Source organism: Leopardus geoffroyi, chromosome A2 (genome assembly GCF_018350155.1).
Source record: "Leopardus geoffroyi isolate Oge1 chromosome A2, O.geoffroyi_Oge1_pat1.0, whole genome shotgun sequence".
NCBI lineage: Eukaryota > Metazoa > Chordata > Mammalia > Carnivora > Felidae > Leopardus > Leopardus geoffroyi.
The window spans coordinates 43,643,533-43,665,534 of NC_059331.1; the positions used below are offsets into that span (position 1 = coordinate 43,643,533).

The 22,002-nt window shown below is 36.2% G+C and overlaps 1 protein-coding gene across 1 annotated transcript in view; it reads left to right on the forward strand.

The window, feature by feature from the left end:
- The window catches only part of CNTN6 (contactin 6), a 284,097-nt gene that overhangs the window by 216,865 nt on the left and 45,230 nt on the right, over nucleotides 1-22,002 (forward strand). The window contains 1 exon segment of the mRNA XM_045493582.1: nucleotides 18,754-18,881. Coding sequence (XP_045349538.1) covers nucleotides 18,754-18,881 — 128 coding nt within the window.

A 22,002-nucleotide genomic window follows, 5' to 3' on the forward strand; every position in this document is an offset into this window, starting at 1 on the left:
TCCCCCCAGAACTTTGCTTCCTATTTAAAGTGCTTGATTCTTTGTCTTATCTCACTGCCCAGGAGATAGAAGTCCTTAGTTCAGTTACTGTTTGGAAACATGAATACAATTGGCCATGGAATGGTATCCACTTACTTCAGTGTGTGCTTCTAATTTCTGAGTGACATTTATATCCTCCAAAATTTACATAAATATTCAGCAGCAATAATTTTATAGGAAGAAAAGGCCAGTTATTAGTGCAATTTACACAAATGACCTTTTGTTCTTAGTTTGACATTTGTGGAAAGAAGTGATTACTTGATGTGCTTAAAATACAACGCTACTTACTTAGAAATGAAATGGTTGCTCTACAGGTATTTGTTACACCCACACCTTCATCCATGCTGGTGGACATCTAGAACGTAAATCAATAGAAATAAATGGGATGGATAGAATTGCTGTCTTGTAGAAATTATGATCCAGTTGAAGAAATAAAAGCCCAACCAACTGTGTGAAAGTCAGTCTTGTTAATATCTTCACAATGAAGAGTGAGGCTTGTCAGAGCATTTTTTTTTTTTTTTTTTTTTTTAGTCACTGGCTATTATTTCCCATTTTCCTTTGTCTTTTTTTCTTTTTTTCCCATAGAATTGTTTTTGTTGTTGTTGTTGTTGTTTTGTTTTGTTTTTGGCAGGGAAGGTGTTCTTGTTTTGTTTCCAAAGGAAGCTAATGCTAGAGCCCATTTCATAAAACAGCTAATAGTGAACCAATTTGACTAATGTCCAAGAGGGAGACCCAGAGCCCCTCTCAATGCCCCGCCCAGTTGCCCTCAGCCATAAGCTGCCTTCCTTCCAGCAGCCCGTAGTGTGCCCTGAGAAGCCCCTATATTTCCTGAGAGCACAGTTGGAGAATTGCTGATTTGGAGTGACAAATCTGATTCTCAAGTGTGACTTGTCAAACTATTCATTTATTTATATGCACAGTTGCAAACCACTTTGACAGGCCTTGTGAAAAAATTCTGGGTTTATAAATTTGAATGAGCTCCGAGTCTTGTGGGGGAAGCAGACAGGTCAATAGCTCCAGTGCAAAGGAGTGTGTGTTATCACAGACAAAAGATGGTGAGGACTGACTCAGCTTACAGCCTTTCAGAAAAGGCCTCAGCAGGTTGGAGGGACATGAACTGGCCCTTGAAGTGTAGGGAGGAACTTTTCCTAGAAAACAAAGGTGCAGAGAACAGGTTGATTATGAGTCTGTCTTACCGCGTACACAGTGTCACACATGATGCCGGTTGAAAGGTTTGTTTGGATATACACCTACCTTCCTCCTTGCAGGAGATAATTCCTGCACGTACAGACACAAATCATTTTGAGAGCCATCCAATGGTTGACTCTTTGCCTGCTTAGGGATGCTTAGGTATACTTAAATATACACATTTTTTTTTCCTTCTAAGGTTAAATTAACAAATACAGTCAGAAATCCGGCTTTCTCGTTGTTGACCCTGAGTCTCCTCAAATAATAACAATACTAGTAGTAGTAATAACATCAACTTATGGAGTACCTATCATGGGTGGGTAGTGTGTTGGGATGTTAGAGACATCATTTCATTTACTTTTAAAAGATGCCTATGAGGGGTGTGTTATTTGTTTATATTTTTTAGGTGGTTAGAACTAAGGCTTAGCGAAGTTAAACATCACAGCTAAAGTTACACACTTTTGAGTCATAGAAATACATTCACTTCCAGGAAGATCTGACTCCAAAGTTCTGTGTAATCCTCAGTACCACCATGTAGGCCTTTAGTTAGTTTTCCGATGTAATGCAGTGTCCATCTGTGGAGCCAAAAGCAGAATATCATACTACATACATAACTTATTCATTTTTTTTTTAGTTAAGACTAAAACTCTTCTAAAAACAGTGATATATACAGTCACATTCCAATTTTCTATCAATAAAAGGTATAGAATAAGTCTGTATGTTGTTGCATTAGATGGAGTCTTAATTCACAACCAATAAAATAAAATAAATCAGTCCTCTTAATGGCTTAGCCTCCTCTATGTACAATATTCAAATGATTCAAATGACTGATTAGATTTTTTAAATTTTATTTTTTTTTAATTTACATCCAAATTAGCATATAGTGCAACAATGATTTCAGGAGTAGATTCCTTAATGCCCCTTACCCATTTAGCCCATCCCTCCCTCCCACAACCTCTCCAGTAACCCTCTGTTTGTTCTCCATATTTAAGAGTCTCTTCTGTTTTGTCCCCCTCCCTGTTTTTATATTATTTTTGCTTCCCTTCCCTGATGTTCATCTGTGTTCTAAAGTCCTCATGTGAGTGAAGTTGTATGATATTTGTCTTTCTCTAACTGATTAATTTCGCTTAGCATAATACCCACTAGTTCTATACACATAGTTGCAAATGGCAAGATTTCACTCTTTGGATTGCCGTGTAATACTCCATTGTGTGTGTGTGTGTGTGTGTGTGTGTGTGTGTGTGTGTGTATACACCACATCTTCTTTATCCATTCATCCATCGATGGAAATTTGAACTCTTTCCATAATTTGGCTATTGTTGATAGTGCTGCTATAAACATTGGGATGTATGTGTCCCTTCAAAACAGCATCCCTGTATCCCTTGTATAAATACCTAGTAGTGCAATTGCTGGGTCGTAGGGTAGTTCTAGTTTTAATTTTTTGAGGAACCTCCATCCTGTTTTCCAGAATGGCTGCACCAGCTGGCATTCCCACCATCAGTGCAAAAGAGATCCTCTTTCTCCACATCCTTGCCAACATCTGTTGTTGCCTGAGTTGTTAATGTTAGCCATTCTGACAGGTGTGAGGTGGTATCTCATTGTGGTTTTGCTTTGTATTTACCCGATGATGAGTGATATTGTGCTTTTTTTCAAGTGTCAGTTGGCCATCTGGATGTCTTCTTTGGAGAAGTGTCTATTCATGTCTTTTGCCCTTTTCTTCACTGGATTATTTGTTTTTTGGGTGTTGAGTTGGATAAGTTCTTTATAGATTTTGGATACTAACCCTTTATCTGATATGTCATTTGCAAATATCTTCTCCCATTCTGTCAGTTGCCTTTTAGTTTTGATGATTGTTTCCTTCACTGTTCAGAAACCTTTTATTTTGATGAGGTCCCAATAGTTCATTTTTGCCTTTGTTTCCCTTGCCTCTGGAGATGTGTTGAGTAAGAAGTTGCTGCGGCCAAGATTAAAGAGGTTTTGTCCTGCTTTCTCCTCGAGGATTTTGATGGCTTCCTGTCTTACATTGAGGTCTTTCATCCATTTTGAGTTTATTTTTGTGTATGGTGTAAGAAAGTGGTCCAGGTTCATTTTTCTGCATGCCACTGTCCAATTTTCCCAGCACCACTTGCTGAAGAGACTGTCTTTATTCCATTGGATATTCTTTCCTGCTTTGTCAAAGATTAGCTGGCCATACGTTTGTGGGTCCATTTCTGGGTTCTCTATTCTGTTCCATTGATCTGAGTGTCTGTTTCGTTCCAGACTGATTAAATTGTTAATTTAACATACAATATAATTTTTGGTGACATATAGGCATAGATATGCAAATTTGGTAAATAAGGATAAACTCCCTAAGGTCCATGAGGGACTTGATCTAGATATGTAATTATGTATTACAATTAAGAAGAAGATATAATTAGAGTTAGCAGACACGGAGTCACATCTAAGTTGGTATCCCATCCTCAGCCATGTTTGTAAGTTTGGTTCTGTAAACTCTGAGGAATACAATAGTTCAGTAGCCAGAAAGGAACCAGAATTGGAGATTCCACTCGCATCTACCACCAAAACCACATTCAGGACAGCAGGGGAAAACATTTCCCAGATATATCACCTTCTGAAATCACTGAAGGACAGAGATAGAGTGAATTTTTTTCTTTTCATGTATTTGTTGTTGAGAGACAGAGCAAGAGCAGAGGAGGGGGAGAGAGAGAGAGAGAGAGAGAGAGAGAGAGAGAGAGAGAGAGACTCCAAAGCAGGCTCCATGCTCTGAGCTGTCAGCACAGAGCCTGACACGGGACTTGAACCCACGAATGGTGAGATCATGACCTGAGCCGAAGTTGGACGTGTAGCTGACTGAGCTACCCAGACGCCCCACAGGTAGAGTGAAAAGGGAAATAATAATAAATGTCCCAGCCCAAATTTCTCTCTTGCTATGCTTGAGGGAAACCAAGGACCTCCGGGGTAAAATTCCAGGTTTAAGGTCACCTGGCTGTACCTGAATCTCGTCTGTCTCAAAGTATGCTTCAGATACAACTTTACATTTGCAAACTTTCAAAGTCTTGAGATCCCACAATAGGCTCATCATCATATATGTAATGAAAGTATAATCAAAATGTCCTGGCAATGTTTGAACTTTCATTCTGTGCAGCTCTTTCTGTCTCATTGTGTTTTCAATTGATTCTCCTCTACTTATTTTAAGAGCATACTTTTTTTAAAAAATGCCTTTTAAGTCCTGTGTTCACAAACTTTTTTTGTCCTTTGTCAACTTTATAATTTCCCATGTCTTCTTTTGCTCTGCTTCGGTTGTGAGGCACGTTAGCATATGAATCTGTATTAATTCTCTTTTGTGTTTTCTCCAGCATCCCAAAATACTTCAGCAAATGGAGACACTTTTCTTTCTCTTTCCTTCTCTTCTACTGAACAGCCTCTTTCACTGGATTAATTTAGCTAAGCTTTCCATCTGATGCTGTTTTGTTAATGTTAAATCACATTTCCTTAACATTTCACGGGAAACAGCAGCGCACTCTGGCATGCTGTTGGAATAAAGACATATCATGACACCAAATAATTATGTTATTTAGCAACTACTCTTGTCTGCCATCTCCTAATCTGTGTCACCATTCAGTCACCCAGAATCTGTGTTTGTGTTGTGTGTCAGCCACTACAAAGCTGGTGCTTAAATTATTTGCATATATTAAATAAAGAGTCACATTTTGATACATTTTAAGGTCTGAATATCTGATGCTTGGTTTTTGCTATGGAATTTAGGACAGTTGAACCTGGGACTTAACTTTGAAACATTTGACTGTTGGCACCGATTAATTACACATGAGGCATAAAATACAACTGCAGAAAATCAGGAATTAAAAAAAAAATTAGACACTGGTAGCAGTGACGTTTTGACTTCCATATAAATTGAGAGGTGTTTGAGTGCATTTTAATCTCCAGGTAACACTTCTCAACAATCCTTTGCGAGTTAAACCCTTTCAGTTCGCTGTGTAATGACCCCCAAATTATGTTTGATTAATCCTTTCTAGGGAAGCATATCTTTAGTTATTTAATGTGTTTAAAATATATGTTTCTCTAGTTTATTGGGAGTGGTGATAAAGGGGTAACATAACAGCACCCATGCATGCCTGTTTTCCTCTAGGGCACCAAGAGAAATGTGACTTGTGGCAAAACATAGCAACGTTGAATTTATTTGTGCTGCCAATTAGTGATGCCACTCCATGTAGGTTTTCATTTTTTACTTTCCTTGCCTTAGCCACCTCCCATTGCACATATAAATTTAAACACGCTGTGCCTAACGTAACTCTGTTCCAGAGACCCAAGAAACACTATTATTTGTCTGGAGCTAGGACAGAGGCAAAGAAAATACTACAGATATAACTGCTGTATTTTCTGTGAGTCAGTTAAATAGTTAGGAATGCCCACCTCCCCCCAACAGAGTCCATATCAACACAATAACTTTAAAAGATTTTAGGATGGCCTTTGTTAAAACTTCAGTTTCAAGATTGGAACTGCACAAAAGAATGATTAAGGTTTGCTGTATATACTCAAGTCTTATCCTTGGTTAGACTGATTTGAATGTATCTCTTCTTGTGCTACTTTATATGGTAGTCTGCAAACTAACAGAAAGTCAATTAGCCAAATAATGACTTTGCTTATACCTCTACCTAGCGTCCATTTTTACACAGAGGTTATTTGTCTAAGTGGCTTTGTGTTGGTTTCCTATATGTTCTCATAATATGAATACATATACATGTAGACCTACAAAAAAAAGGCTAAAGATTTCAGAGTAAATGCAATAAAAAAGCGTATTTATTAAGTATTTATGAATTGTAGGTATTCTTAGAAAATACAAAGAAATAAAGAGTAACAGTTACCATGTTGGGGGCTTTCATTATCTTCCAGGCTAATGCCCAGCATTTAAAAAATATTTTTAAATGTAACTCTCAAAACAAACCATGTTGTTATTATTTCCATTATCCCCAGGTACAGGTAAATCTTACAAGGAAATCAAGCAAGTGCTTCCAATGTGCAACAACCATAAAGGGAGAACCAGCACACAGACAAAGCAAGCAGACTTTAGAGTCCATTGTCTTAAAATCCCCGCAGTTACCTCAAAAAACTCAGCTTTACAGTCTATTTAGAGAATGAACACTTGTCTAAAAAGATAATTATAACAAAGGAGCTAAGGCAATACAATGAAGCAAAGACAGTCTTTTCAACAAATACTACTGGAACAATTGGACGCCAACATGCAAAACAAATTTTTTTAATGAATTTGTAAGACATAGACCTTACACCTTTCACAAAAATGAATTCAAAATGGATCATAGACCTAAACATAGAAACAAAGCTATAAAACTCCCAGAAGGTAAGGAGCTGGGGGAAAACTTAGATGGCCTTGGGTGTGGCCATGACTTTAAATTTTTTTTTAATTTTTATTTATTAAAAACAATTTTTTAATGTTTATTCATTTTTTGATAGAGACAGAGTGTGAGTGGGGGAGGGGCAGAGAGAGAAGGACACACAGAATCCAAAGCAGGCTCCAGGCTCTGAACTGACAGCACAGAGTCTGATGCGGGGCTCGAACTCACGGACCTCGAAATCATGACCTGAGCTGAAGTCGAACACTTAACCGACTGAGCCACCCAGGCACCCCAAAATTTTTATTTATTTTTGAGAGAGAGACAGAGTGTGTGTGGAAGAATCACAGAGAGAGAGAGAGAGAGAGAGAGGGAGACACGGAATCTGAAGCAGGCTCCAGGCTCTGAGCTGTCAGCACAGAGCCCCACCCGGGGCTCAAACTCACGGACTGTGAGATCATGAATTGAGCCAAAGTTGGACACTCAGAAGACTGAGCCACCAGGCACCCCTGGCCATGACTTTTTAGATAAAACACCAGAGGCAGACTCCTGAAGAAAACATAAAATAAGCTGGACTTAATTAAAATAATTTTAAGAAAACAACTGCACTGTGAAAGACAACGTCAACAGAATGAGAAGTCAAGCCACAGACTAGGAAAAAATATCTGTAAGAGACACATCTGATAAAGAACTGTTATCTGAAATACACAAACAATGATTAAAATTCAGGGATAAGAAAACAATTATCATAAAAAAAATGGGTCAAAGACCTGAACAGACACCTCCCCAAACAAGATATACAGATGGCAAACACACATTTGAAGATTCTCCACATCATATGTCATCAGGAACATGCATATTAAAATGAAATACTACTACAGGGCTATTGGAATGGCAGAATCTGGAATACAAACACTAAATGGTCAGGATGTAGAGCAGTAGGAACTCTTATTCATTGCTGATGGGAATTCAAAATGGTATAGCCGCTTTAGGAAACAGTTTGGAGGTTTCCCACAAAACTAAACATGTTCTTTCCATACAATGCACGTATCATACCTGTTAACATTTACCCAAAGGACTTGAAACTTGTCTCCATACAAAACCCTGCACTCTATAATTTATAGTATCTTTATTCATAATTGCCAAAACTTGGAAGCAAACAAGATATTCTTCAGTAAGTAAATGCATAAATATACTGTGCCACATCCAGACATTGGAATATTAGTAAGTGCTAAAAAGAAATGAGCTATCAAGCCATGAAAAGATATGGAGGAATTTTAAATGCATATTACTAAGTGAAAGAAACCAATCTGAAAGGTTACATACTGGGTGATTGCAATTATGTGACATTTTGGAAAAGGCAAAACTTTGGAGACAGTAAAATATCAGATTGCCAGGGGTTAGGAGAGGGAAGAATGAATAGTTGGAGCACAGAAGATTGTTAAGACAGTGAAAATTCTTGGTGTGATAGTATAATGATGGATACCTGTCACTAAAAATTTTTCCAAACCCCAAACATATACAACACTAAGGGTGAATCCTAAGGTAAACTCTGGCCCCTGGATGATTATGATGTGTCAGCGTGGATTCCTCACTTGTAACAACTGTACCACCAGTGGGAATGTTGATAATGGGAGGAGCTATGCATGTGCAGGGGTATATGGGATATCTGTACCCTTCTCTCAATTTTATTGTGAACCTAAAATTCCTGTGATAAAAAAAAAAAGAAGAAAGAAAAGAAGAAAGGGGCGGCTGGGTGGCTCAGTCACTTGAGCATCTGACTTTGGCACAGGTCATGATTTCATGGTTCATGGGTTTGAGCCCCGCATCGGGCTATGTGCTGACAGCTCAGAGCCTGGAGCCTGCTTTGGATTCCTTGTCTCCTTCTTTCTCTGGCCCTCCCCTGCTCGTGCTCAATCTCTGTCTGTCTCTCTCTTTCTCTCTCTGTCTCTCTCTCTCTCTCTCTCTCAAAAGTAAATAAACATTAAAAATTAAAAAAAAAAAAAGAAAATTCAAATACAAGGCAGCATAATGATTCAGATAATGATTCAATAGAAAAAGTGCTGACTCAGGATCAGAAGACTACATCCTGGCTATGTTTAAATTATTAAAAATTACTAATCTTTAATATTTTGAAAAAGAGGAAGAAAAGTGCTGCAGTTTGGTAGAGAAAGCTGCTTTCCCAGGTTCTCCGGGAAACAGAGCTAAGATTGAGGCAGTTAAAGACAGGCAGCAAAATGCAGGCTATTTTATTGCACTAGCCACGGACTCATTTTAAGAACACAGACACATAACTGGTAGTTTGGCATCAGTCAGCCACATAGAGTATCTCCAGGCAGAAACTACATGGGAAAAGTCTTTGGAAGGAAAGAAAAAGGGTTATCTGTTGGCTGCCATTTTGCAGGTGGGCTTGTATTATCTGGACCTTTGACAACCAATGACACTAAGAGAACCTAAGAGAATGTCTGAAACAGTGGGAATCAAGAGTAGGTTTGGGAAGTTGGATGAGATTCAGCTAAGCAAACTGGAGTGCAAATCCTCAGGTATTTGAGGAAGAGCCTCTATCCAGGTTTTCATCTGGCAGTTCTGTGAAGGAGACACTCTTAAGAAATATTTGCAGGGGCGCCTGGGTGGCGCAGTCGGTTAAGCGACCGACTTCAGCCAGGTCACGATCTCGTGGTCCGTGAGTTCGAGCCCCGCGTCGGGCTCTGGGCTGATGGCTCAGAGCCTGGAGCCTGTTTCCGATTCTGTGTCTCCCTCTCTCTCTGCCCCTCCCCCGTTCATGCTCTGTCTCTCTCTGTCCCAAAAATAAATAAACGTTGAAAAAAAAATTAAAAAAAATAAAAAAATAAAAAAAAAGAAATATTTGCAAATTATGAGCATTTGTTTTCTCTCTGAGACTTATACAACGCTTTCCTGAAAAGAATATTTGTGCTTTTTTTCTTGAATGGCAGATAAACGAGAGACAAATAACATCTTCCATAAATTTTCTTGAATGCTCTGGTGTACATTTCCTCTCGTTTAGAACTGACTCAGTATTGTAAGTGTATTGTGCTTTACTAAGAATGATCTACATCATTTAGTAGAGAGGTAGATTTTTTCTGTCACCTATTCAATCATCTCTCGAGACAGCACTTCATTATTATTCTATCTCATCTCTTTGTCTTTTTTGTTGTTTGTGTGAGTTTATCTCATTTTTCTTTCTTTTTTTCTTACTGCTCTGATGGTCATGGAAGGAATGATAAAATAGGGTTGCACTAATTCATTGATTAAATCTTTAAATTACCCTTGGCCAGAGGTGTAAGCTATTTCTTGTGTATAATTGCCATTAGAGCTATTTAAAGTTATTGACATAAAAAGATGGAAAGGAGAAACTTTATTCTGATTTAAATGAGCAAGCTTTGCTATTTACTTGTTTGTAGATCATGTCAGTCATTTTTTGTAGCTTGCTAAAATAAGGAATTTTTAAAAGATAGCTTATTAAATGACAGTGAAATTGGCATAGATATTATACCTTAACTATGATAATCAGGTGCTGAAATTATTAAAATGTAATATCAACATTTGATCTAACATGGATTCCAGTGGGATATTTTACCTAAAACCTAAATTGTGTAGAGTTAGAATTTATACACACTTTCCTACTTCTTATCTAACTCATGTTAATCCAATCTATTTTACATTTTTGAGATATCAGTAAAATTAGTCCGTCAATTAAAATTTCATGGTCTACGGTATTATCTTTAGACAGAACTGGAAGCAATACTCCAGTTAATAATTTAACTATAAAAATAGCAGTATTGCTCTAGTTTCAGCAATAAAAAATTATAATTGTGCGATGTCCTAATTTCTTTTAGTTCATGAAATTTAGCTACTGCTAGCATTCTCCGTCCTCAAACTTTGTGATGGGTGATGGCTGATATCAAACAAACAAAATAAGAGCCTTCTTCATTTTTATTCATGTGAGATCTATGTATATAGATTTGTTTTCTGTATGTAGGGTAACCAAAGGTTGAATATACATTAGATCCACTGTAGTCATAACTACATGTGAATGTGAATCTCTATTATATTTAGAAAGTGTAGGATGAATAGGTTATCACGTGCAACCCAGGAAAGCAAGGATAAAAACATTCTACATTAGTCTTTCTGTAGTTCCTTATAATGACACAAGAGTTGACATACATGTTTCAGGTAAAAGAGTCCTATGACTTCACTTGATTGGTAATTCATCTTCCTGGTATTTTGTTCATAAAAACTCATCAAGAAGAAGTCAAAGGATATGAAATCTGGCAAATGGGTTGAATATTACTTTTGTTTTCTGTTTATGCCACTAACATTGCTTGACAGTAGAAAGATTGAAATGTTGGATGTTCAGTCACTTTATATATAGTGTTCCTTCAACTTATCCATTAACCTTGAAATGTTTACCTATGTTGGTGGTGCAGTTTTCCACATTTTCCATTTTCTCATGCCACTATAAAAATCTACCAATGTCACCTGACTGTCAGATACAGCTTGTAGTTCTGAATTTCTAACTTTTTAATGCACAGAATGCAATTAGAGGAATAGTGTGGTACATTACAAATGCCAACTATTAATTTTTCAAATGTTGAATAGTGATGATACATCTACACATGTAAATGTCTTTAAATTCTAATTTTCACAGAACATTTTAAATGCAAATGCCTTACTTTGTGATTTAATCATCTGAATAGAGTACTAAGCTTTGGTAATATAGGGAAAGTTTTTTTCTTCTTTCTTTTTTCTTCTTTCTTTAATGTTTATTTATTTTTGAGAGAGAGAGAGAGAGAGAGAGAGAGAGAGAGACAGAGCCTGAGTGGGGAGGAGCAGAGCTAGAGAGGGAGACAGAATCTGAAGCAGGCTTCAGGCTCCAAGCTGTCAGTACAGAGCTGGACACGGGGCTTGAACTCACACAGCGGTGATCCTGACCTGAGCTGAAGTTGGAGGCTTAACCAGCTGAGCCATATAGGTGCCCCTAGGGAAAGTTTTTCTATTCAATTGTGTGAACAGTTTAAATATTCTAATTAAGTGAATATTTAAGAATAGAGACTTGGGAGGGGGAGGAAGGGTGTTTATTGCTAAAGTGTGAATTGATTATATTGAAAGTGTTAAGGAGGAAATATACATACAGTATAAGTTGAGTATCAGAACATAATGCCAAATCCAACACAATCAGGGACTGATAACCATGTGTTAGTGAAAACCTCACAATGTGCTGCTGAATCCAATCAGACAAAAGGATTTTAAGACATCAGGCATGAGTAAGAGTCAAAATGAGAATCAAAAATCCTAGGGGTACCTGGATGGCCCAGTGGGTTAAACATTTGCCTCTTGATTTTGGCTCAGGTCATAATCTCATGGTTTGTGAGATCAGGCCCTGTGTCAGGCTCTGCTCTGACAGCATGGAGCCTGCTTGGGATTCTCTCTCTCCCTCTCTTTCTCTGCTCTGCTCCTACCAACACAGGTACGTGCTCTCTCTCTCTCTCTCTCTCTCTCTCTCTTTCTTGCACTATAAACAAATATTTAAAGAAAAATTCCTAGTCTGAGTTGTGCAGTAGAGCAAAGGCAAAAGACTAGTATCAATGAAGAGTAAGCCTGAGATTAATAGCTAGCATTTAATTAATTCAATTATCATAGCAACCCTATTTTCCATCCCATAATAAAAATGAGAACATTGTGGATCAGAAAGAGTAGTTTGACGATTACACAGACAGGAGGTTGCGTGAATTCAGCGAAGCCTCTTAGGCAGTGAAACTTCATGCTGGGAACAGTCTTTCTGGCATTAGGCTCCTTTCAAAATGCCTGGCATACACCTCTCAAGTCTCTTTGTTCCAAGTGAAGTGTGACAAAAAACAATGTTGTCAGTGTTCATGGAGTTACAAAAGTGCCTATATTCTTTGGAACAATGAGAAACTGGTTCATTAAAAACCTACCTATTGCCTGCTAACTAGCAGTCAGGCATAGTGCTAGCATTTTCAATAGTTTCCATCACTTACTCCTCACAACTCTGACACAGATAATACTAATATCCCCAAGGTACAAGTGAGAAGCTGAGGACTTGGCATGTTGAGTAACTTGGCCATTTGTTACAAATGTTAAATCTTAGGGCCCAGATTCAGTAACAGCAGTTTGATGCTAAACTTCATGTTTGCTAATAACTTTGCTAATAATACCCTACTGCATAGGATGGCATAGAAAAGAAAAAAGAGAATTCTTAGTATTAGTATTGCCATCATTATTATCTCATGTTTATGTTTAACACTCTCCCAATGTGGGAGATATCAAACTTGCCTTTAAGATTTCACAAAAATTTAGAACCCTGAGAAAATATGCATATGGACCCTGAAGGTGAGATTAACAGTCTCCAATATTAAAAAAAAAAAAAAAGAATCTCCAATGTTAAAGATCATTCTGTGCAAAGATATGTACATATATAAAATATGTAAACTGCTCAGGTTTGTGATCTTAGGAACTATACTACCAGTAAACTATGCTTTAGAAACTTGAAGTGAAGGGGCGCCTGGGTGGCGCAGTCGGTTAAGCGTCCGACTTCAGCCAGGTCACGATCTTGCGGTCCGTGAGTTCGAGCCCCACGTCGGGCTCTGTGCTTACTGCTGACAGCCTGGAGCCTGTTTCAGATTCTGTGTCTCCCTCTCTCTCTGACCCTCTCCCGTTCATGCTCTGTCTCTCCCTGTCTTAAAAATAAATAAAACGTTAAAAAAAAAAATTTTTTAGAAACTTGAAGTGAAAAAGCACCTGCTCAGGTAGTTGCTTCCTGTTCTAAAGAAAAAGAGAGATCATAATCTTGGCCCTACAATACGTAGTGGGTAATTTCAGCAAATTACTGCTACTTTCCATGTCTAAGTTTCCCCATCAGGAAACTTGGGGATGGTAACAATTGTGAGTCCCGTCTGACCTAAAGATTCAGCGATTTGGTATTTATTATACAATTAGTACAGGACCTGTGCAGAGTCAATTTGTAAACATAGTTCATAACCTCCTTCAATTTTGAACACTGTGTTTAATCATAGCGATGTGTATCCTTGCTAATTAACACCCTAGTTCTCTATTTCTATTGTTAACATCTAACATTGAGTCTTGAACTCAGTAGATATTAGTATTTGCTGAATACATTTAGAAGGAATAAAGTCTTAGCATTGCTCCATTTCTACTTGTATATTTCAATTGGTATTAGAGTTTCTTTGTTATTTCCCTTTATCTATTTCACCCACCCCCACTTGCCTCCCCTCTGGCAACCACCAGTTTGTTCTCTGTATTTAAGACTTTTTTTTGTCTCTTTCTTTCTTTGTTTCACTTCTTAGATTCCACATATGAGTGAAATCATATGGTATTTGTCTTACACTATATATTTCACTTAGTATTGTATCCTGAAGGTCCAGCCCTATTGTTGCAAATGGCGAGATCTCATTCTTTTTTTTCTGGCTGAGTAATATTCCATTGAGTAATACATACCACACATTATTTATCCATTCTTCTATGGATGGATACTTGGGTTGCTTCCCTATCTTGGCTATCAGAAGTAATGCTGTGGGGTGCCTGGGTGACTTGGTTAAGTGTCTGACTTTGGCTCAGGTCATAATCTCGTGGTTCACAAGTGCGAGCCTTGTGTTGGGCTCTGTGCTGACAGCTCAGAGCCTGGAGTCTGTTTCAGATCCTGTGTCTCCCTCACTCTCTGCCCCTCCCCTGCTCTTACCCTGTCTCTCTCTCTTTCTCTCAACACACACACACACACACACACACACACACACACACACACACACATTTTTTAAAAAAAGAAGTAATGCTGGAATAAATATAAGTGTCCATATATCTGTTTGAATTTGCGCTTTTTTTTCCCTTTGGGTAAATACCTAATAGAAGAATTACTGGGTCATATGATAATTATATTTTTAATTTCTTGAAGAACTTCCATATGGTTTTCCAAAGTGGCTGTACCACTCTGCATTCCCAGTAACAGTGCGAAGGTTTCTTTTTCTCCACATCCTTACCAACACTTGTTATTTCCCACCCTTGTTATTTCTTGTCTTTTTGATGTTAGCCATTAGGAACAGGTGTGAGGTGATATCTCACTGTGGTTTTGATTTACATTTCCCTGATGATTAGTGTTGTTGAGCATCTTGTCATGTTTCTGTTGGCTCCTGTGTGTCTTCTTTGGAAAAATGTTTATTCTGGTCCTCTGTTCATTTTTAAATTGGATTATCATTTTGTTGGGAGGTGTTGAGTTGTATAACGTCTTTATATATGTTGGGTATTCACCACTTACTGGATTATATTTTTTGCAAATATCTTCTGCCATTCAGTAAGTTGATTTGTCATTTTGTTGATGGTTTCCTTTGCTGTGCACAAGCTTTTTATTTTGGTCTAGTCAGTAGTCTAACTTTGCTTTTGTGTCCCTTTCCAGAGGAGACATATCTAAAAGAATATTTCTACGGCTGATATTTTCTTCTAGGAGTTTCATGGTTTTAGGTCTCACATTTAGGTCTTTAGTCCATTTTGAGTTTATTTTTGTGTATGGGGTAAGGAAGTGGTCTAGTTTCATTCTTTTGCATGTAGCCATCCAGTTTTCCCAGCACCAGTTGTTGGAGAGACTGTCTTTCTCATTGCACATTCTTTCTTCTGTTGTCATGGATTAATTGAGCATATAATCGTGGGTTTGTTTCTGGACTCTCTATTCTGTTTGTAAATTACTAATGAATTTTCAGAAGCTGTACCACATTAAATGATGCTCACATATTTTCAGTTATGCTTTTATTGTCTATTAGCAGTATAATTTCTACAGTAAGTCCTAATATGAATATAAATACATATATTATATAGTAAATCAATTTATTGCCTTATGCTTCCTTCTCTATAACTATATTCTCTTGGCTAATTATTCAAAAAATCTTTATTTTTATTACTAGAATATTTTATCACTGTTTTGATACTTAAGCTTACCTTACTTGTGGCTGTGTTTTGTTTTAAACACTAAAGATGCTTATATGAAATCAAGATAGAATATTTTAATGTATTTTATTAATATGTCTTTTCCAACCCTCCAGATACCATTTTAAACTATCTTCCAGAATATTCTAAAAGCAGAATAGAAAAATTTAAACTTTATCTTTCTCTATGAATATTACCAAAACCATGAATTAAAATGTTACAGTTAATTTTTATGGGTGCATTCTTCCTTATCTGAAAATGTCAACTGTTTAGTACAGTTTGATCTTAGTTGGGTCTTTCTTTCTTTCTTTCTTTTAATCATTTCTGGTAAGCCATATTTTAATATGTAATAGAGCTGGAAATTCTCACTTTTCTTTACTATTTTTGGTTCAATTATTCTGCATAAAATTAGGGCTCTGATTATGTGGTTTGATTCCATCTATATTATCATAGATTAAGTTTTCTTACTGTATTTTAACTTCTTATTGTTTGAAAAAATTAAATAAGTTGAAATACTCATACTATTTATTGTGTTATAAGATTTCCAGTTATAGTTAAATCTCTGTCTTTTTATATCTTAGACTGCTACTGAATAATTTTTTAATCATCTGTTTTTAATAAGTGATAAATCAGTGTGGTTACTAGTTTGGTTACTTTTATAAAATATCTAGATTTAACATTTTTTTATTTTTATACAGTTTTGCATATTGCTCTTATAAACAAAGTATGGTTTCTTAGAAATAAAGATAATCTTTACAGACTAAAGTTTAACTTATAATTGATTGATCACTGCTTCTCAAACTTTATTGTGGACCGATCAGTGAATATCTTGTTAAAATGCAAGGTTTGATTCAGGAGGTCCGGGATGAGACCAAATTTGAGAAGCAAACACAATATGACTCTTCTAAGGCCATCTAATGATGACTCAACAGGAATTTCTTGAACGTCATAATTAACGAGCAGAATGAGAAAAAAAAAAACGTGGAGAATTTGTTTACTGCAAATTACTATGGATGCTTCTGGATAGAGGATGAGTGCTAGAGATAATTAGATATAACTTTCAATTCATTCTCTAATACTTAAGAGCTATTTAATTTTGGGCAGATAGTAATTTTTCCTAGTCTTCATTCTTATTCTTTCAAGCAGTCTAGGCTGTTGAAAAATATTGCTTCACTGATTAAGATTTCACAGAAACTTGGTTAAGCCTCCAACTTGGCTCAGGTCATGATCTCATGGTTTGTGAAGTCAAGCCCTGAGTCGGGCTCTGTGCTGACAGCTCGGAGCCTGGAGCCTGCTTCAGATTTTGCGTCTCCCTTTCTCTCTGGTCCACCCCTACTCGCACTCTTTCTCTCTCTCTCTCTCTCTCTCTCAAAAATAAATAAACATTAAAATAATATTAATAAAAAAGATTTCAATAAAAATAATCAATTTCAATGATGACAATTTTAATTCAATTTAACAAACATTATTGAACATTTACCATGAGCCTGAAAAGGGTAGTGGACTCAGGGTAATATTAAACCACTTTTTATATGAATTGTCCTTTTCTGAAAGCTATGTGAAAAATTATATGACATATAAACATTGGCATTTCTAGCTTGGAAATTTGGATGATGGCATTTAGATATCAGCATATATATATTTTATACCACTTAAATTGTTTTATTGGCCAAAATTTAACATTGCTATGTTGTTGAAAAATCCTAGTTTTTCCTAAATACTAGAAGTAAGTGATGTACTCAAATGCTTCTCACACTGACCTCTCCTAATTAAATCAGACACAGAATTATATTTGGCCAGGAGTTTGCTGCATAGTAGAATAGATTTACCACTATGTCATTAATGGTATGATTCCACTGTTAGTGTAAACTGTGATCAAGAAGTCTAGACATTTCAGAAAATAAATGAGATATCAAATGTCTGCTGTTGGGAAGCACTCCAAGATAATGACTTAAACAAAAATCTGATTATATGCCGTGGAACATTCTAAATCCAGAAGTGGCCCCTGCTACCCACTTGATGGCAGAATGTGGAACACATCACTAATAATAAACCTGACATCAGAACCTGGCTTCCTAAAAATTGTAGTTGGCTGATATTCTCTAGGTTTCAAAGTGGACAGTTAATTATATTAGCTACATTTTGTGTGATACACATATTAGACACAAGGATAGGTTTGCAATTAAACAAATACTGTTTGGTATTGTTTATAGATACGGCATGCTTGCCAATGGTCATGTCTGTATTTCTTTTAAAATTATTGTTACAAATTAGCCTTCATCACTTATTTTTGTACAACCGTGGCTACCTACTAATGTTTTAAGAGCTATTTTTTTAAGTTGTTTAAATTTAAGACATAAAATTGGTCACATGCTTTAATTTTTCTCATTTTTTTTTCTGCTTATTAAAATATTTGATGGTGATTCTGTCAAGAGACCAATCTTGGGGTTTCCCTGATTACAACAGTGGTCTGATATTTGCTTTTGATTATTTCTGAGTTTCAGAGAAAACTTAAGAATCATTTTATGAAAGATTAGAGCTTCTTAAACTGCTGTCCCTTCATAATATACTGTATGATGGCATGTATTTTGGGACCATTTAGTTCAGTCTGATTCATGAAGACTTCATTATTTTTATGCTCTTACCTTTTTCTATGCGACAGCTGCGTAACAGGTTAAGCCTGTGCCCTTTGGCTTTGGAACCATGTCGATGGTTCCTCCAACTCACTAGTTGTGGCAAACACTGTCATTGAGAACTCCATTGTTTGGTGACTGAAAGTGCTAAACAAGAACTGGTTTATAAAGCCACAACTAAACAATATGAAAATTAGCTTGCATTTCTCTAACATCAGGTTCAATTTTCACCAGGGAGGTGACTTCTCAAAATGTTCAGTGGATTTGTTATTAATCAAGCAAATGGGCATTGTAGTATCAAGTATCCATTTTATTTTTAATAGGCATCAAAATCAGCAGTGATAATTCAAGTGATAGTATAATTAACAACACTGTGTCAGACTAAAAGCAAATGTCATTTATTCTACTTTGGAGATTCAGAGATGCTCACAGTCAAGAATAGAATAAAGGAAAGGAATATGTCCGTGGTTTTAGTAATGTTTTAAAATGAAAGTAAACGCTTAAGACTTCGTTTTAAGCTCCTTACTTCTGTTAATTTTGCATTTTATTTTTAGAGTGTTTCTCTCAGAGGACGGCAGCCTCAAGATATATAATGTTACCAGGTCAGATGCCGGATCATACACTTGCACAGCTACAAATCAGTTTGGCCTCGCAAAGAACACTGGCAGCCTAATCGTAAAAGGTATTTTACTATCTTCATTTGTGCTTGATGAACATTGGAGATATGTATGCATATCACAGTCTCTATCATAGTGTCAAACCTGTATCATAGTGTATATGTAAAATATTTGATTTCATAATTTATTTAAGAGTTGTGTTCTCATATTCATTAATAGTATGTTTACGTTGCCAGTGGGATACGTGGTAGATGTGAATACTTTGGCAGTTGAAATGCTGTCAGTGAGTTATTAAACAGAATTAACAACTGCACCTAAAACATTTGAATTTTCATAAATGCCTTATTGTAGGAAGCTATGGACATTTTGATAAAGTCAGTTGATAATATTTTTCTTGGTTCACTTTCCTTCAGAAACTCTCATTTTACGTGGAATTTTTACCTGGATATATGATTGCCAAGTACATAACCAGTTCATTTATTTATATAACTCTAGGTGCAGAGCTGGTGAAATGCAGACTCTCTTGCATACACTTTATAAGTAGTTTGTTTCAAAGAGAATGAAATTAAAATATCTGTGTCTGTAAAAGTCATTATTATATTCCCAACACAGTTAACATATAAGCTCACTTAATTTGTGATGAGAAAACTGCATTCTCCATTCTTCAGACTTTGAAGCCACTGTCAATCCAAATGTACCTCCATATATCACCGAGGGACATAATTAGTATTCAAGTATCTATTCCCCATCTTTGCCACTTTACTTTGTTGAATCTCAGTTCATAAAACTCGTATGTTTACTGGAAGCTATGTCACTTCTATCATTTCCTTGCCTCCTGGATGATTAAAATGACTGTCTTGAGAAAGTAGTTTGAGCAGCTAATTAAGCCCAAATAATTACATTCAGCAATTGGTGCTCTGTCATCATTTCTATTAAAAATAAATATATTAAATTAAAAGTAGTTAGCTACTACACTTCAACTATCCCTTAAAATGTCTCAAGGAAAAAAAACATACCTACCTTTATCCCTGGAAGATATTTCTGCCAACATTGTCTTAAGCATATTACATTATACTTGCTGACAATTGTCTGAAACACTCAGGGGAAATGTGATTGATATAACTTGTGTCAAAATCTAACCAGTGTCACACGTTTTTAAAAACTTGACTTCCTTAAGATTGTATTGTCATCAGGTTTTTAAGACAGAGAAGGACTTAACATTTCAAGGACTATGCTATCGCTCTATCTAATGATAGGATATCTCTCCAGGAAATATTTGGTAATAATAATTTACTGAAATGTATAAATGCTTTATGTTTAAAGAAATGATATGTCCATTAAGGGAAAAAAGAGGAGATTCATTACCCTGTTTCAAATTAAGAAGTTGTACATGGTATACATTCATTTTATCACAGTAGAAGGTTAAGATATGGTAGAGGGCAACATCATAGTTAATTTTCCCAAATATGGAGAAATCCAGAGGGAATTCAGATGTAAAATGTAAATGATACAGGATATGAGCAGTAGAAATGTAGTTTCTCGGTGAAAGTTTCTGTAGAACACTGGTGATCCATGAGGTAGACCGATGGTTTTGTTTCTACAATACAGTGATCGAGAACCCTTCATCTCAGAGAATAAGGAGGGGCGGAGGGAAGCTAATGGATATATTGGACTGAATGAATAGTTTCTCTTCATCACATTTCCAACATTTGGCATCATGACGCTGTCCTTGAGTGCTGAGTGGGAGAACAGTAAAAGGAACGGACTCGGGTAAATTTGAGGAACTCTGGAGCATCTGAACTATGCTTACGTCTCAAGGGAGCATTTGGGTATTTCACATGTGTAACAGCCATGTTTTTTGCTAGATAGGTTCCAAGTTCTTAGGATACAAACAATTTCTTCTGTAATTTGGAACAGTCCATTAAATACACCATAATCCCCAAGTATTCCACTCTCTGTACAAGGGAGAAATTAAGGTTGCTCAGTTTAAAACAAAACAAAACACAAAAACTTTACTTAGTTTTGTTTGTTTCTAGTGTTCTTTTGCTGGGTCTCTTGGAACAAAATTAATGATCCTAGTCTGCATTCCTGGTCACCTTAATTTTTTTGCATTCTTCCTTCCTCTGTAGCATTTTTCATTTTCTTACATACTCTATAATTCACTTATTTGTTACGTCTGTGGTCCTCTCTCCATCTTTCCTTCCTTTAGAAAGAAGCATAAAGAAGGCAGGAATGTCCTGGGAACGGTATGTGTTCAATAGATAATTATCTATTGAGTGAAATGATTTTATCTTACACTCTTTCATTCTTAGATAATTTCTATTCTGACTCCCTTGCTCTAAAATATGAAAACTTTCTGTTTTTTAGGGGTAAAGCTTAGGATACTTTGCAATAAAGAGCATCAAAGGGAAATAATGAACTTCTAAGTGCTTTCACTTTCCCTATTTTAGGGTTTGTAGTCATGTGTTTCTAATACATAGAGAACTCCTTGCTCTTCAATGGGGAGCAAGTGTGGGCTATGTGAAAATCCTACAACTTCATGGAGAGAACTCACTATTCCAGTATTTTCAGCACAAAGAAGAAAATCATCTACATATGCAAAAAAACATATATCAACATGCATGAATATCAAGTAATGTTCACTCATTTATATCTCATAATGAGAAGGAAATTGTGTTTGTTATTTTTAACCTTCATGAAATACCCACATTCTGTTTTAAGGGGAATCTGTTTGCTTTCTTGCCATGGACAAGAACCACACACAAAGAAACACATACATACATAGTAACACAAATACATACATTTAAAAGTAACTACATAAACACAAAATGTATACAGTACAAATAAAAGCATCTTTAGAAATTTTTATTTTTTTATTGATCTGTATTGTATAATTTTTTTGACACCATGGGATTGCTATGTAAATACAGGTCTAAGATAAGTCTGTCATTAGCATATCCTCTCATTCTCTTTCAAGTGGGAATGTTCAAGTTATTACTGGTAAAAAATTATTATTTTACAACCTATAAATTTGAAGCTTTAATCTGAGAAAGAACGGTAGTATTACGCATCGATTCAACCATTTTCTTGACTATTGAGGGTAGTCATCTGATTGTTCAAGATGATTTCAGATTTGTGTGTATGTGTGTGTTTGTATTTTCTAGTCTGTAATGTTCATCTGATTGT